Source organism: Nasonia vitripennis, chromosome 4, assembly GCF_009193385.2.
Source record: "Nasonia vitripennis strain AsymCx chromosome 4, Nvit_psr_1.1, whole genome shotgun sequence".
Classification (NCBI taxonomy): Eukaryota; Metazoa; Arthropoda; class Insecta; order Hymenoptera; family Pteromalidae; genus Nasonia; species Nasonia vitripennis.
Genome location: NC_045760.1, coordinates 15,299,097 through 15,316,999, shown reverse-complemented (window position 1 = coordinate 15,316,999; position 17,903 = coordinate 15,299,097). Strand labels below are relative to the sequence as shown.

Sequence of the window (17,903 nt, the reverse complement as noted above, 5' to 3'; positions counted from 1 at the left end):
TCCGGCAGCTCGCTTGGAGAGTATACAAAAAAGGAATTAGAAATTCATTCAATGCAAATCAGCGCCGTTTGGGAAAAAGTATATATAACCCTTTTATATAGGCTTATACAGGACGCGCGTACGCGACGACGGACAATGGCGTTGACGACGAGATATCTCTCTCTATATCCTCAACGGCACACTGCTTTCACGAGTAGGCGATAGCGATTTATCGCTATCGTCTAGCTACGCGTTTATTTTTTTTCCTCGCCGCCACACACAAACACGTGTGTGTGTGTGTGTGTGTGCGCGCGCGCGACATCGCATTTAATTATACTCGAGTCCGATAAATCGCGTGCGGCGCGGACTGCTCCGTTCGTTAAAATTCCCCGGCTGTGCAGGCATGGAAGTTTCTGTAATTGATTTAATTTTTTCCTTCGGTTCAGAGTGCACGACTGGATTACTGCAGCGCCGATGGTAGGAATATTGCGAGCGATATACTTATAAACGCGCGCCTCGTGTCCCCTGCCGGCGAGAGAAATTCAAATCGCAAAACAATGGTCCCGCGCGCGCGATGAAACCTCGCCGGTCAACGGTACATAACGAGCCTTGTGAAATTGTATTCTCCGCGCCGTACGACGCCACTCTGGGTATAAATGTGTATGTGGGTGTGTGTGTGTGTGTGTGTGTGTATGCCGAAGCGACAAGCTGCGAGAAAGAATAGGGGGAGCAGCCGCTTTATACTCGATGGAGTTTATTTATAGCGCTGTTGTAATTTCGTCGAACATTTCGAATTTTGCAAATGACGTGGAGAAGAGAGCAATGAAACATGCATGACGCAGTCTCAAGGGTCGCGTCCATAAGAAAAACGAAGCTTCATAGCGTTTAGCATATATCGACACGGGATCGGGAGTAATTTCAATATCTGTATACGAGAGGAGACAAAAGTCGTCGAAATTAGTGGACACTCGAGCGAGTCTCGGCGTACTCGAGAGCGGCACACACGAATGACGCACTTAGCATAATGAGCATACACCGCTCTCGAGACAGAGAGAGAGAGAGAGAGAGAGAGAGAGAGAGAGAGAGAGAGAGAGAGAGAGAGAGAGAGAGAGAGAGAGAGAGAGAGAGAGAGAGATACACGTTCGTCGCGATCGATGTGCACATGGTTATCGGATTTATATTGGACTGATGCTAATGCGCGCTATCGGCTGACCCGAACGAAGCTCGGGTCAGACTGCGACACCTAACCCCGCTTCTCGTCGAGCGCTGCTCTACATAAATTTGCATCCCGGCTTTGTGCTCGTTATATACATGATTGTGTGTACGCTCCTCGCGGTTCGATAAACGTATACGGCTATTCGTTTTCTTTCTTTATTCCGCAGAAGCGCGTAATTGCACTGTTCGGATTCTACGTATACGTATACCAGGCTATAGCGAGGTATTTAGAGAGGGAATGATGTCAAAAGAGTCGGCGTATAGACGAGAGAGAGAGAGAGAGAGAGAGAGAGAGAGAGAGAGAGCGTTTATTTTTAGGCTGAGCAACTATACACGCGTCGGTTTAGACGAGTAGACTCTGCGATGTTTTGAAGCGCGGAAACTTTCCGTGTCAATAACCGTGACGAAAAGCACCGTTTTATACACCTCCAAACGCTGCGATTACAGCAGCGTATACGTATAGAGGAGAATATGAAGAAACGAATTACCCGCCTTGGTCGTCATCTCCGCAATACATTTCGTGCAGGCCGACGAGAGCGCTCAAAGAGGGAGCTGAGAAAAAGCGAGAGAAGAAAATTACGCGCGCGTGTCATATGCGGGGCAGTAAATGAGCTTAACGGACGCGTAGCACGTGCTGCTGCTGCTACTGGCCAACCTACACACTCCTTCTCGTTTAAAATAGTACACCTCGCTCTTCGCGTCTCGAAGCGTCGATTCACGCGCGGCTGTCCGAGCTTGATTATATCGCGCGAGGAGTATATTATAGAAGCTCTCTACCGACAACTGCGAGCCCTTGTTTGCCCGAAAATTCATATTCAACGCTAGCTTGGATTGTAAAACTCAAATTAAAAGCCAGTATTTGCGCAGACGAGAAAGTCCTCTGGCTCGGATTGCGAAGCTCTATATACTATACAAAAAACGCGGGTTTCAGCTGATAAACATGTTATTTTTCCGCGAAAGAGAGAGAGAGAGAGAGAGAGAGAGAGAGAGAGAGAGAGAGAGAGAGAGAGAGAGAGATTTACACGAAAAGCTGTCCGTGTAATATACACATTCTCATTATAACTGCGCGTATTTACCCCTGTATGGGAACGCGTGCACAAAGGTAAATACACCCCCCGAGAATGCGTTAGAAATTGAGCGGAGAAAGGCCGTTTTCAGCCCTTTCACTGCGTGCGCATTACCTATAGACATCGCAAGCGTCCCCTACTATACACACGAGACGTAGTTACCTGTTGCGGGCATTGTCAACGCGCGCTGGCCTGTGCACCTGTTGCGACTGTGTGCCTGCTCATTTCGGAGCATTAATCACGCCGCTTGACTTTTATCCCTGCCGTGCGTGTACGATCGGCCCGCTGCACTTCTGTGCGTGCGCTGGGGTTACTGTACCGTCTGTGACTTCATTTCTCTTTAAAAGCCCTTTCTGTTCGAGTCCGCAATTGAGGCGAGTATTTTCTTCATTAATAATTTAGAGTATATCGAGTCGTGTATCCGTATGCGCCGCAGTATACTACCAAAAATTCATCCTCGCCTCGATTCGGCATATGGAAGGCGTATCGAAACATCGACTCTGCGTGCGCGTGTATACGTACCCGTTGCACCTGTCGCCGCTGCCGACTCTTAATGTATGCCACGTTATACGCGCCGAGCCTCCCCTGCAGTACCTATACATCGAGCCGATGAACCCGACTTTGCGCTTGTGCGTTCTACGCAGAATACGCCTGAGATATCCAGCCTCGTTTTTCCGCGAAATCGTCACGATAACCTCGTGTGTGGCTAATTTCACGTGTGGAAGAGAAAAAATTACCGACCACTAAGGTGAGTCGAAGGGCATATCATACATCTTCTTGTTTTCAGCTTTTCTAGCAATTGGCCGTCGCAGCTCTTCTCCTTCTTCTCTCCTTCTTTCCTAGGCCCGGCACGATGTACATACACTTAATTCGCTTCAATCTTTTTAATGACCTGTAATTTGACCACGTCCCCGAGTCCGCTGTCCACACATTCGCTTAATACGCAGCGGCGACCCGCGCGCTGTACACACATATATAGTAATAATGTCTCTTTTTGCCGCGCGATAGACAGAAAGAATAAATCATAAATTTAATATTCAATTATTTTCCGCCTACGCACAGGCTCGTATAAGCGACTTATTTTTCCCGACTTTATCGCGATCAACGAGCACGACACGCGCGCCTACCAACTATAATGCACATCATCAGCGCGCGCGTTGTGGCAAACGCATCAGAAGAAGGAAAGAGAAGAGCTGCTTCCAAGGATTTTTCGCGCGAGCGAGGTAAATCATCTTTATGGGCCAATTCGCGGCTGCTGCGCCGAGAGCGGGTGAAGACGTTCTCATTATTAGGCCGTAAAGCGACGGGCGCTTTTAATTAAGGTTTTAGTGCTGCTGCTGCTGCTGCTGCTGCTGCTGCTGCCGGGGACGCTGATTTTTCTCGCGGCGCGCGGAAACGTGTGATTTTCCGCAGCGCGCTTTACGGCCGCTCCCGACGCTAGCATGCATTCGAGGCTCTATATCTGTGCACTTTCCGTGGAATCGATTATACACACGCATAGACCGTCGTCATCCAGCATCGGCGGCGGGCCCCGCACGAGAGGAAAAAACCGAGCTCCGTCTCGTTGTGTATACGGAGTAGGCGTGCGCGCGAGCCGAGCGAAGAGTTATCGCCGCACAAGCAGCGTCATTATCTCGCTGAAACAGTCGCGCGGCGGCCCTGCGTCCATTGATAAAGAGGGGCAAGCGACTTGACGGACATCAGCGCGGATGTTACGGGAAAGTACGCCCCGTTTTCGGAAATTTAGGCCTGTGCTTTCTTCCATAGCGTAATAACAATACAGTACATCGCTATCGCAGAGGAGATAAAGGACTGGCCGATGGGTTTTCCCTTTTCTCCGTACGCGCGTGTTTTCTCCACTTGTTTCGTTCGTTCTTTTTTTCCGAGCGAGAGATAACAAAGCGCGCTTTATCTCGGCGCTTCGTCACCGGTCGCGGGCACAAAACAACGGAGCGCTATACTCGGAAAGAGCGCTGGAGCAAAAGTGAATTGATTTAATAATACCGCGAGGACCAATCTCGGCTGGATAATGTACCAGCCGATATTTTCATTGATATTCCCCCGGGAGAGCTCGGACGAAAGACTGCAGGCATACGCGCTAACGAGGAAACAATCGTCCTCTCTCCTTCTGTGCCCCGTATTTTCGTCTCTCTTTCTCTCTCTTTCTGAGCGCGCGGGCTTTTGTGTGTATTATCGCGAGCCGCGCAGTGTATTCCACTAGCATGGCGCACTGATTACGCCTCGGCGGCAGCTGCCATTTCGCCCGGGCGTCGTCGTCCCTCTCTCTCTCTCTCTCTCTCTCTCTCTCTCTCCCACTCGTCTACCATCGCCATACGACTTTTGGCTTCATTGTCAGTCCTGCTCGCGCGCGTTCTGCGGGTTCACGTTCGAAAGTTTCTTTTATCCTTGAATTACGCGCATGTACGTAAATTGAGGACTATTATTTCTTGATTACGCTCCCGGCAATGGCCGCAAGCAAGCAAGCAAGCAAGCAAGCAAGCAAGCAAGCGGCTCGCGGCGTTTGATGTTTTGTGTGTGCTGCTCCATATAGATGTATATATCATTTTTTCTCTTCTTTTCTCATTCGCTTGATTGTACTTTTGTTGGCTTGTTTGGGGATGCTTTCTTCGGGCGGAGGCGTGATTCACGCGCGAAAGCGATTGTTCGCATAGCTATCAGCCGGAGTATGCGTCTCCGAAATCGGAGCGAGTGCGAGAATCGTCGGGGATGGACGAAAGAAATCTGCGATAAATCGGAAACGCTCGAGCACATAACACAAGTCCGCACGAGGGGGTTGCGCAACTCTCCGCCAGATGTCACCGGCTCGTCCCTCGCTCGACTCTCTCTGCTCCGCTTTGTACTGCACATTTATATTGCATACATATACGCGCGCACATGTATAACACGGAAAATCGGCATCTAATGCACAATAGAGGAGAGGACTCCGCTATGCGGACAAGTGGCGAAGTATATGCGTACATTCCGCTACGACGCGTATCGGGCAGGAGTGCATGAAAAGCCATTACTTTCAGGCATATATATTTTTAATTGTCCGCGTATGTAGAGAGAGGGGGCGGGGCGAGCGTAACACGCGCGTTCGGCATGCAAAAAGCCAGCGAGGTTTTCTCATTATGGGTATATGGGCTCTTTGTGCGCGCGAGGCTCGTTTTACGCTTTTACGGTTTCTTTCGCGCTTTTGTCCGCTCCGCTGATGTCTTTTCGCGAATACGAAAGAGAGGGACCGGTTTGTTTTTTTCACGTTTGTTGTTTTAATGTACACAGCCGATCGCGGGAAATCGGCGGTGAGAAAAGAACAGCGGTCTCGCACCTAGGAGGCTACCTCTGGGTCTGCCAAAGGGCTTCATGGCCTTGATTCCCATGCCGGCGTGCGCCGCTGCTGCCACTGCTGCCTCGGCCGCCGTCGTCCCGTAGTCCACGTACATGAGTCTCTGCGCGGCACGATTCATAAACCACTATATCTGTCTGTCTCTCTCTCTCTCTCTCTCTCTCTCTCTCTCTCTCTCTCTCTCTCTCTCTCTCTCTCTCTCTCTCTCTCTCTATACACTGGTGGCACGAACAAAGAGTGTACGTATCACAGCGCACGATAGCGCGGGACGCGCCGTTATCCGCCTTCGAGTCTCATTCTAGACTCGGCGCGGTTGTAGCCTGGTAGCGCCGTGATCGGCTCCATCCGAAAGCAGCCGAGGAGACGCTCCAGCCATCGGGCACCTCACGCACACATCCAGATTTTCACTGCACTCGATGCCGTAGAAATCAGTCCGAACGTCGCCGATGCCGCAGGTAAACTCGCTGCTGCTGCTGCTGCTGCTGCGAGTCGCGCGAACCGAGGAGAGAGAAACGGCAGCAGCAGCACGCGAGCCAGTGCACCGCGTGCGTGCGACGCGGTGTACACAGTCGGCGAGCCGAGTGAGGAGGGGGAAACTCGGAAAGTGAGTCCTCCGACGCTCGAACGAGAGCGAATCGTCGATGATGCTGCAGCGCGTGAATTTCGGCGCTGCGAGAGAGTGAGATCCTCACCGGCGAGCGGAGAGCCGTTTACTGAATGGGCGCGCGCTCGACCGAAAATACACCGGCGGCGCGCGGACGTGCGGGTATACGTATAGAAGCGAGAGATGACTCCTCTCTATACGTGTCCGTACCCCTTCTTCTGCTGCTGCTGCTGCTGCTGCTGCTGCTCTGCTGTTTCTACGCTCCCGCTTCTTCTCCGCCTTCTCCGCAGTAGAGCCGCGATTCGCGAGTGGCGAGGATTTCGGGGTCGACGAAACTTTGCTCAGTTTGAAAAAGCCCCGGCGACAGAAAGCTCTACCGCGCTGACGACCAAAAACTACGCGGAGAAGAAAATTGGCCCATTAAAGAACAATGCAGAGCAAAGTAGTCGCGGGTAAGACCTCGGCGAGTCACGGCTGACTTGCCCCGTGTGCTTGGGCTCATTACGCACTCGCGCGCACACTACGACGTCGTGCACACGCACTGGGGGGAGGCGTATACCTGTGTTACGTACTGCAGCTCGTACATCGCGCTGCGCACGGACACACACGCAGGCATCGGAGAAAGAGGAGTGGGAGCGAGAGAGAGAGAGAGAGAGAGAGAGAGAGAGAGAGAGAAAAGTCCGCAACTGCACGTAACGTTCTCTCGCGCGGCGCAAAGAGGAGGAGGAGAGCGTATAATAACGGCCGCCGCGAGTCTTGCTTCTCTCGCTCCCTCTCCACCGCGCATGGGTATATAGTCCCGAGAGCGAGCGTTCGTTTTATGAATGAAATGCCCTGAGCGCCGATGTTGGCGCGATGCCTGCGCTATACGGTATACTATATATACACACCTCTTTCTTTTTTCCGCGAGAGCTGCTCTCGAGTGTCTATACAGCCTCCGTGAGCTACGGGTTCATTCATTCGTGACGGATCCGGCGATTGCGCCGTTTTCTCGAGTGTAGATCGCCGCAGCTTTCATTCACTGTTTCTCGATCCTATACGAATACCAGAGTATAGAGGATGCCGCGTTAGGATTCGATGAATGAATGTATACGCACATCGAGCGGGGGGCGGGGGGGGGGGCATCGCTGGTAAATTGATTCTCGCGCGCGTGTAATCATGCGTCGTGCGGCGTGTAATGGAGTAAAATATAAAAGCGCGCGGTAGCCCCGGGTGAGTATATAAGACAGGCGCGTTACAAAGGGAGCGAATCCGAGGATCCCCGGTGTGTATAATCTCCGTATCAGCCGTAAATATATACATAATACAAGCGGCTATACGAAGAAGCCTAATGATTCGCATTACAGAACGTCGCTGCACTCTGCAGTAGCCTCGACATCTTCCGCAGATAAGTGTATCCTTGGCGCTGGCGCGCGCACGCGAGGACAAAGCCGATCCTAGCCATGTATCTATATTACTGCGCAGTCGCTCCCTCTACTTTATTACGAGAAGCGCTTGACGCCGAGGGCTGCGCCGAGCAAGCGGTGTACATAATATACGGAGGAATTAAGCGCAAAAGGAGCAGGAGGCTCGCGCCCATTAACGCGAGAAACCAGCAGCGGCGGAGAGGAGCAAAAGAAGCACACGCGCGGCTGGTACAGTATAATAAGCTCGCGATCCACAGGTGGTATCTGCGAGCGGGCGAGCGAGCGAGCAACGAGTATAGGAAGAGAGAGAGAGAGAGAGAGAGAGAGAGAGAGAGAGAGAGAGAGAGAGAGAGAGAGAGAGAGAGAGACAGAGAGCGGCCGACTACGCCCGAGGCCGAGCAGGTTTTTGCCGTACTTTTTTAGCGGTATTTATTACGACTAGGAAGCCGACGCGTGCGAAGCTGCCGCTGCTGCAGAGAGATCGAACGCCGCGGATCGAGGTATACAAGTATAGAATACGCGCGTTGGACCGTACTTTCTGCAGTTTCTATTCTCGAATTTTCTTCGCTCTCTAAATGTATAACGAAACTGTACACCGAATAAACTTACGCCTGCAGCACGCCATCGGGGCCTTAGCTGCAGCTCGAGCGAGCATGAGGAGGGTGAGAATGGGAGGAGAGCGTGAGAACGCGCGTATAAAACTTTGCGAGCTGCGCACACGTGTGTGTGTGTGTGTGTGTGTATCGGCGTCACTTCCTCCGCGAGAGAGTGAGAGAGAGAGAGAGAGAGAGAAGAACGGCGACTAACTCACCTGCTGTTGGCGCACGACATCCGGTCTCTCTCTCTCTCTCTCTCTCTCTCTCGCTCGAGATCACGGAGGCTAGACGCGCTGCTTCCGCGCTCGGGAGTCAGATGCGATAAGATGTGCGAGGAAGCCGGAGATTTAATCGCGTGCAGACCACTGCGCACACTCCGCGCTGCGGATGAATGAACCCGCGCGAGCGATGAATGGACTCGGGCATTTTTGAATGAACGTCGCCTAATAATAACACGACCGCGCTACGGCGTCTTTCCACTATACACGTGTGTCAACGAAACTTTGGGCCTGTATAATTCAGCCCGATAGTGCGGAGCTTTCGAAATATCACACTCGCACACGGACAGCGACGCGAAAGTGGAAAAACAAAAAGGAAGAATGAGTTACGTCGACTTCCGGCGAGCGCGCTGCAGGCCATTGAAAAACTCGCTCTCCGCACGAGCTGCATCTTGCGCGAATAATAGGAATCGCTTTTATCAGTTTAATTAATGAAACGGCTGCGCGCAATTGTCTCTCTCTCTCTCTCTCTCTCTCTCTCTCTCTCTCTCTCTCTCTCTCTCGCTCTCTCTCGTTTCTTCATTTTCGCGAGCGAGCCCGCAGATTCGCCGGGACTGATAATTCACCGTGTGCAGCGCGTTTGCTCAATTCATAAGTCGGCTGCAGGTTGATTCATGAATTGCGCGAGCCGCGGCTATGGAAACTCGAATTTTTCAATGAAATCCTAAGGTTACGCTCGACGCTGCAATACGTGCGAGCAGTGAGCATTGTTATAATATACGCAGGCACGTACGGACGCGCTCGTCTCGCGTCGCAATTTCCGCCGCGAGGCTCGCACTCTCTGGCTTATCTCTAACGCGAGGCGTCAAACGAGTTACAATATAATATAATAATCAAAGGAAAAGTTATATACCGCTCGCGCACTTTCGTCCTCATTTCCCATCCGGATATTCGTCTACTGGGCCCGAGGCGCACTTGAAATCCACTCTCTCGATATCTCTCTCTACACAAGAATGAGATTTGTAGAAAAATTCAGACAGGACGTTATATTATACATTACACCGGTGTTGGAAAAACGGAGGATCGTTATTGCAATAACGCGGTGGAGTATCAGCTACCGATCACAGCGCGTTGATGCTTGCAGGAATAGGAAGAAAAGTCACCGGGAAGAGGAGGTTTCCAACGGAAATGAGCGGAGAGGATGCTGCGCTACTAGCGACTCGTTTAATGCACGCGAAAGAGTGAGAGAGAGAGAGAGAGAGAGAGAGAGAGAGAGAGAGAGAGATAGAGAGAGAGAGAGAGAGAGAGAGAGAGAGAGACGCGGTAAGGAGTGTGAATCGCGAGCATCGCAGCCTATGGTGTACCACTATCCGAGGGCGTGTTCCCATCCGCTGCATGGGCAAAATGAATTTACAGCTTCCGAGAAAAGAATGATCCCCTCGCGCGAGGGAGAGACGCGGAGGAATCTTATTCGTCCTCGGCGGCGCGTCAGGTGTACAAAATATACACGACGTCGCCGCTACTGCTGCCGCTGCACTGGCTGCAGCATAATAGAATCGTAAATCGCGCGCGGCGGAGAAAAGCGCGTGTACAAAAGAAAACATTTGTATGCGCGCGAGTACGGAGAGCGCGACACACGATAGACCCGCCGGGAACACGCCTACACCGCGACTGTGCACTATTCCCCCCTTCCCCGCCGCACTATGGCTATATCGGCTACTGCTTCCATTCACTAACTCGAGAGGCGCGCGCCGATACGTAATATCTCAGCAGCGGACACACAACCGGTCGTTTCCGGTCCCCTTCGAGATTCGCGTATTTCTCTTTCGCTTCTCTATACAAACTGCGCTGAGCGGATAAATACAAGAGACTCGATCGGACTTTCCGCGGCTCCTTTTAATGGACCGCTAAAGGCGCCGGGCGACTAATGAGAACCTGTATGCGCTGCGGTATACGCATGAGCCGCGTTAATTGAGTCGTTGCGCGTACACGCACGTATAACACACCGCGGCGATATTTTACTAATGAAGCTCATTGTGCGGCGCGGCACATACGAGCCGGCGATTCATTGATAGATCGCCGGCGTCGATCTCGCTGATGCGCAGGAAACCGCCAGGGTTTAATCAATGCCTTTCCTCCGCGCGATCCGTCGTTTGTTTGCTTAGGTATACTAGAGTTATATATAGATATAGGTGTTTATAGCCGATGGTTTACGCAAAATTGTTTCGCTATTAAAAACGCTGTGTGTTATTCATCAGAACGAATAACCATTAAAACCTCTACCAAGCATCGAGTCATTGAAAAATCATTCGATGGTTTGTGTAATTTTTAATGAGCCCCGCGTGTTGCGCTCGTAAAGTCCGCCGCAACGGCCTGCAGGATTCTTGCCGCCGAGCGCGCGAATTCTCTATTTCGCAGTAACGCGCGAGCGAGGAGAGTTGTGTGTTGCCGAGTGTTGTGCAAAAAAAGGGGGGGGGGGAAGGACCGAAGCCCCCCTGATTTGTACTTTCTAGAATGAGTCGAGCCTGCGAGTATATATACACGTGTGCGCGTGTGACCTTCTGCGTCGTCGTCGCTAAATGGGACATTGTCTTTGAATTTTCGCGCGCGCGTGTGTGTGTGGAGCGTATACGACTGTTAAAATTTATGTTTCAATGTTAACGACTCCGTTTACTTTTTCCGTATAACAATACGCTTTACGTGTGTATACACATGCTTTGCAAAAATTCTGAAAATATTTCTCCTTACATTCGCAGCTTACGTACTCCGATTATAAATACGATTATACCGCGAACATTTAACGCCATTACCACAATGGAAGCAATCTCGCTGCGTTGATTCGAAAAACGCGCTTATTTCCCAGCAATCATTATCAGCACAAGAGTAAAGCAGTCTCTATTAATAATTCCCTCTAATATACAGCCAGGCATTCTAAGTAAGCGAAGAACAAACAGCGCGCGGCGTAACGACTCATGAATGAAAAATTGCGAACGCGCGATTTTCCTACGCTCTTGAAAGAGGCGAATGAAAACGCGCGATGACGAAGAACAAAAAATAAAAGTACAGAATCAGACGGTGGTAAACGCTGCGAGTACACGTGTGTGTGCTTGGGTATATAAAACGCGCCGGTGAAACTAGCGAGGCATGAAGCAATTTGAGCCCAGAAAAATATACACCTTCCCCTCGCAGAGACCGCGCGCGCACACAGCTCGGCTGTCTGTCTTTTGTCCGCGGAGCCGTATCATCGGCGCGATCTTTCTCTATTTACGAGTGCGAAATCGGCCCAAAAAACTCCCGCGCAATCTGCAGCCTCGTATCGCTCTCTCGCTCGAAATTCGGCGCGGCAGAGGGAGGTCTGGTTATTATAACGTATACGTAAAGGTACCTATATATGTACGTTGCAGTGATTCCTGCGGCTTCGTTTTAATTGCCGCGGCGGGTTCTCAGCGAGGCAGGAAAGACGGACAATCGAAAAAAAGTCCGTGCGCGGCAACGGTAAAAGCCATTTGGCGGCTCACATGAGCGAGACCGAGATCGTATTCTACCACGCACTCTCTTTTCGTCCGATATACACGCTCAAAATGTACGCGTACGAATAATCGGCACTGGCTCGAAATTAATTTCCAAGAACGCATGTATAGACCTCGTATCCCAGCGCATTATTTCCGCGCGCGCGCGCGCGCGAGAGAGAGAGAGAGAGAGAGAGAGAGAGAGAGAGAGCTGAGGATCTTCGTCAGTGCCGATCGCGTGCGTGAGGCTCGCGCGGTTGAAGGTAAAATAGGAGAGCGAGGTTACATAGGCGAGGCGCGAGGGTCGTCGTCGTCGTCGTCGAGGTGTACAGTGCGCATGGTAGTCCCTACGCGGGAGTTTGCTGCCGCCGCGAGAGAGGAGAGAGAGAGAGAGAGAGAGAGAGTTCTGGCTGGCTGAGCTCGCGTCCGGTCATTAACAGAGCTTATCTACATGAGCACACCTCGAAGCCCGCGAGAGACAGAGAGAAAGAGTATAGGTGTACACGTGGAGAGTCGCTCCGTGTGTTGGTGCGTGTGCGCAATCCGCAGTGGAGTCTTATAGCTATACCTATAGCTTGCTCGAAATTTCCGAGCGAGCCGCCTTTACGTAAGATGCGCGCGCGAGTTCCTCGCCTTATTTTTTCTTTAGTCCACTCCATCAGTACTCGATACACACTCGAGCGATCGACTCTCACGGCGACGTTCGATTTCGCATAACCGCACCTAGCTTTTTCCCACGCCAATTTCCATAAACGACGCGACGCTGAAAATTTCGTTCACCGCACAATTCTTATCTCCCGGTCGCAATCGACGAGGGAATTCCGTACGGCGAGCTTGCGCTACATCTTTCGCAGGATATCGGACGCCGAGAATAGAAAATAGTGGGAGACAGCGCGAAATGAGTAAAAGAGAGGAGTGTGTCGCGCGAGGAGTTGCGAGCGGGCGCGGGGTCACGAGCGAGGGAGAGCGCACTAGGTGGAAGTACGCTTCGTTGCCCACGCGTTTCGTTCTCTCGGTCTCTTCTGTGAATGTGTTTGTGTGTGTGCCAGCAGCGTCATCGCCGCGCGAGCGCGAGTGTTATGTGTGGAGAGAGAGAGAGAGAGAGAGAGAGAGAGAGAGAGACGTGGCCTCGGCGAATCGAAAAAGTCGTTGCTTCGGAAGGATTTTGCCTCGCGCGTGTGTGTCTTCTTTTTTCACTCGAAATCTTGGATTGTTGCTGCACTGTTTCGAGAATTGCTCTTCGTAACGCGCGTGTGTGTGCGCACTATACTGTATAACGTCTGGCCTCGAGCCTCAAAAAGCTCGAAACAATGGAAGAAAACGCGCGAAACGCTGGTTCACGCCTTATTCAGGGTTCGCCGGGAAAAAAAATCTTTTGTCTATTCTCGCAGACCCAGGAAAACTCACACCGGTATACATGCGCGTAAGACCGTCGGCGTTATACGGCTTCGATTGAAAAAAAATGTTTTCGCTCGCGAACATATTTGTCTTTGATAAGATTCACGAGTCGGCTCTCGGAAAGCACTCACGCTTCTATATACTGCTCCCCGATGTGTTTTCCCAATAAAGGGCTTATAATACCCATTATATCCGCGAGGCTCTCGGGATTGAATCAAAGCACAACACGGGCGAAAAATACGAGGCGCCAACAAACGAGCGAGTCTTCTTATATAACGAAGTACACACGTACCGCCGCGCGGCACTCGCGTTCGCGAGTCGAGAGGCGTTTAGCGGATCATCCGGACTGGCGGCGCGTGATCGCCCGCGGCGTTCGATCGCAAAGGGGGATGACGATGATCGGCGGCGGCGTATAATTAAGTCGGCGCGCAAACATAGAGAGCAGAGTTCTCGCGCGCTAGCCCAGGGCTCTTTAATTAGTCGCGAGACGGTCTTGCGCGCACCCTTGGTTGCCTCACTCTCGCGGGAGAGAGCCCTTTGTCGCGTACGCGTGTACGGCACACGCTCGATTGGCCGTAAAGAAGCTGCTCCTGCTCCGATGCGCGGATTCGCGTTTAATTAGATCCAGTGGATCTTTGACGTGCGCGCGGGGGCGGATTCAAGGAGAGACTCATTTCGAGCTGCTCAGCCGTCACTGTAAAAGGCTCTGTAAATAGGGTTTCCACGTGCGTTCTGTCCGGGTGAATTTGATTCGGAGAACGTAAATTCGAAGTTGACGCCTTATGTGCTGGAAATTCAAACGCCTCGCAGCACAAAGGAATGCATAAACCGATGTATCATAATAGTCGAATTCGACGTTATAATTAGCGCACCCTAGCCCTCTCTCTCTCTCTCTCTCTCTCTCTCTCTCTCTCTCTCTCTCTCTCTCTCTCTCTCTCTCTCTCTCTCACGCGCGTTACGAAACGACGCCACCACGCGGCAAGTCAACGTCCAAGAACTGTAGACAAATATACCTACACCTCGACCATCCGCCCTCGTGTCGATTCCATAGACGCCATATAGCTCTCAGGCGACGAAAGCGAAGCAGCAGCGGACTTTACGATGCGAAACGACAATAAGGGAAAAAAGCCGAGGGAGGCATCTGCGACGAGCGCGCATTCTCACGCGCGCGCGCTCGCACTGCACCTGTAACCCAGAATTCGTGCAGCAGCTCGGACTTCACGAGGGAGAGACTGTACTCTATACTCGCATTATGCGTACAGCGCTATAACAGAAAGGGGCGCGCGAGCATTTTCATTTTTTTTTCATTCCTGCCCCTCCTGCAATTACTAAATCGCTTAGATGAGTAAGTGGAACGAAATTGTCCGTTTGGAGAGAGAGAGAGAGAGAGAGAGAGAGAGAGAGAGAGAGAGAGAGTCGATGTTGTTTTCCCCTCGTGCGCACTGTAAATACTTACAAGCGCGTGTGTGTATGGTTTTTTCCAAGGTGCGTTTTGCAGTACTGTGGAGGGTACAAAGTTTCGAAATTAGCATATTTCGATATTATACGTACTTTTGCAAAATTACATTAATGCAAGCCGAGCTCGAGCTAGTGTATAATTTCGACTTCTGTATAAGTACAATAATACAAAAATCGACCTTCGGTATAATTCGATGAAACACTCGCTCCTTTCGCTCTCCAAAATTTAAAATTTTCTCCCGAGTAGCGCATGCAAGCGGTGTAATAAATATGCAAAGCCCTTTATTTATATACGTATGCCCGTCGCTTGCGCGCGCATAAATTCGTCGCAACCGCACAAAAGAGCGGAGAGAGAAAGACAGCCTTCGCTTTGGATTAATTCAATTCCCCCATCATAATTAGCTCTCCTCTCGTCTCCCTGTCCCCTATGCTAATTTTTCCGAGCTAATGCACTCGCCGCGCGTTCACGGAGTGTAAATTAGGCGGCCCGCGGTGACGTCATGTTGTGTACGCGGACTACACGGCGCGTTTTATTATACTCCCGCTGTCACGCCTCGCCGTCATTTCGCCGTGAGATTTTTCATATTACACGAATCGAGTTCGTTTACACTTGTTGGATACACGCTTGTGGGTGTGAGCGAGCGCAATCGTCAATTTTCATTTTAATTTTTTCGCGCGCACGGCAACGGTAAATCTCGTATTATAGCATTGTCCTATAGTGGATGTGGAGAGGGTAAAAACCGGAGGCTGTAGCACACATAACTTTCGTTCGAACTCGAGGCTGCGAAAACGAAGCTCGAAGGAGTGAAAAAAAAGCTATTATCCTCATCAAGGCGGGAAACAATCGCGCGGAGATAGATACGAATCCGGCTCGTTAATGCGCGAAAAGGAGATAAAAAGAACCTGCGCTTGCGTGATAGAAAAAAAGCTGAAAATCTCACGGTCGAATCAAGCTGTCCACATAACAAAGCGGCGGCCGCGTATATCGGCGTATAGCCTTGAGGCTTGACGAACTCGCGGCGGCGGCTGCAGAAAGCGAGGCGTGTGTACGAGAGAGGTTTATAGAGGCAGTAGCAGTAGCAGCAGCAGCGGCAGCTTCGAAAGCTCGCAGCTAATGAGAAACGAGGATAATGGTATCGCCGCGGAGCGATTGGACGCGCAGGCTCCTCCCGCGTCGCGATCATCCAACCTCCTCCGGCGGCACCCACGCACCAACTGTATATACACTCGCTTTGTTTGCAGCTGCACTGCGACGGCCGACAGAGAGAGAGAGAGAGAGAGAGAGAGAGAGAGAGAGAGAGAGAGAGAGAGAGAGAGAGAGAGGAGAGAAAGAGGGATCTGCTGTTTGATTTTCGTCGCAAGTTTCGCGAGGATTAGCGTGGGCCGGGTTATATTGCCGGTTATTAGGCGCGATGCCCGGGAGTAGCGAGCTGAGATGGGCTGTAATTATGTTGTTGAAGCTGCTGGCGAGCTCGGTCAACATTTGCTTTCGAGTTAATTTCGCGATGGGAGTTGGTTGCACTAGCAGCGAGCTTTCGGGAAATGTTTGCCATCCAGGCCTCGCGCTCGATTTTTAGCTCGCGTACACGCGCGTGCGAATGAAATGAAGGAGAAAGAGGAGAGGAAATCAGAAGGGAGATAGAAAGCGGGAATAACGACGATGGCCGCGTTATCGCGCAGCAGTCGTCCTCGTGCGTATATTGAGGGATTTCGACACGGATGAGTAATGGCCGTCATTTGCGCGTCTCGTGCGAAGAGAATGATTGAGATTTATACACGTACAAGCAGTTTCTTTTATCTCTACTCCATTGTTGTTTGTTCACTTTTTAATCATCCGATTCCTCGCAGCGGTTTCATCAGCCTCTGCACAACGCAAGTCGGTTTGTGAAAGCGAATCGGCTAATTTTAAAATAAAAGCTCCAGGGATCGGCCGAAACCTGTTCTCGCGAACGAGCAGGTGCAGCGCCGCGCGAAGGATTTATTTCGGGACTGCTTTTGCGCTGCGGAGCTTTGTCGAAACGAGTCGGACTCCGAGATTGCAGGGGATGTGTTGTACACCAGAAACATTCGCTCCTTCGTGTAACACACTTTATCATACATCAAGCCTCGAGAAAAAGAAGAGAAAAGTTTCGGAGAAATCGTAACCGGGAGAGAACAAGGCATCGGTAGCAGCTCATCTCTCTCTCTCTCTCTCGCGCTTGCGCTCGCGAAAGAGAAGCTCGTTGTGCGGATCCCGTTAGCGCTTGGTGTTGTGCCCGGCGGCGATCGACAGTAATTCAATCGCACTTTTTTTCGCCGATTTCCGGGACGCCGTTCGCATCCGCTCGCTCTCTCGCGCGGGCTGCGTGTGTAATACATATATAGAAGCGAACGCGCTTTAGTCTCTGCCGTAATAGCGGTGGCACACGAGTCTCTCTGTTTCTCGCGGCTCATTGTTCCGAGCGAGCGGCACCGCTATCAACTTTCGGCAAACTCGCGCACGGTAACATCATCGCGCCGGCGTTTTTCACGGCGAAACTTCCATTTCGGGCTGTGAGTATGTGTGCTGATGTGTATACGAGCGGAGGAACTATTAATCAAAATTAAATAACATCCTTTCATCGGCGCACGGCGTTATGCGAGTCCGCGCGAAATATACGGAAGAGGCGTTCGCGCGCCCGTCAGACGTGTATACGAGCGAGCTCTCGCTTCTCTCCTTCGTACAGTGCATGTGCGCTCGGAGGCTTTTTCGCGTATCAGCGTCAGGCCTCCTTTTGTTTGTTTAACCAAGACCAGAAATGAGTTTCTCCCGGCAAAAACTACAAGCTTTCTTTCTCTCTACTCCGACCGATTTATATACCATACTCAGCGGCTTACATCCCAATGCAGAGACTCAAGAAGGGGGAAGAAAAAGCGTCCTCTTACCGCAGCGAGTATATATACACCTCGAAGGCGCGCTCTCCGAGATAAGAAGGATATACACAGGTCCGCGGCGCTGTATAGATCGAGTGAGCGATACAGTGCAGCGAGCGGCGAACGAGAGAGAGAGAGAGAGAGAGAGAGGAGGGAAGACACGGAAAAAGGAGCAACGACGCCGCCGAGTCAAGTGGAGCAGAAAGAGAGAGAGC

The 17,903-nt window shown here is 51.3% G+C and overlaps 1 protein-coding gene across 3 annotated transcripts in view; it reads right to left on the bottom strand.

The window, feature by feature from the left end:
- LOC100679497 (ETS-like protein pointed) overlaps nucleotides 1-17,903 on the bottom strand; it is a 69,094-nt gene that overhangs the window by 19,467 nt on the left and 31,724 nt on the right. Inside the window, exon 1 of one of the 3 annotated variants that reach the window (XM_031929035.2) lies at nucleotides 5,590-6,290. The exons of 1 other annotated variant lie outside the window; for it this stretch is intronic. In XM_031929035.2, coding sequence (XP_031784895.1) covers nucleotides 5,590-5,728 — 139 coding nt within the window. In that variant the 5' untranslated portion in view covers nucleotides 5,729-6,290. Of the gene's footprint in view, nucleotides 1-5,589; nucleotides 6,291-17,903 lie in introns of those variants that run through there. One more of the 3 variants, XM_031929036.1, reaches the window with a different exon arrangement.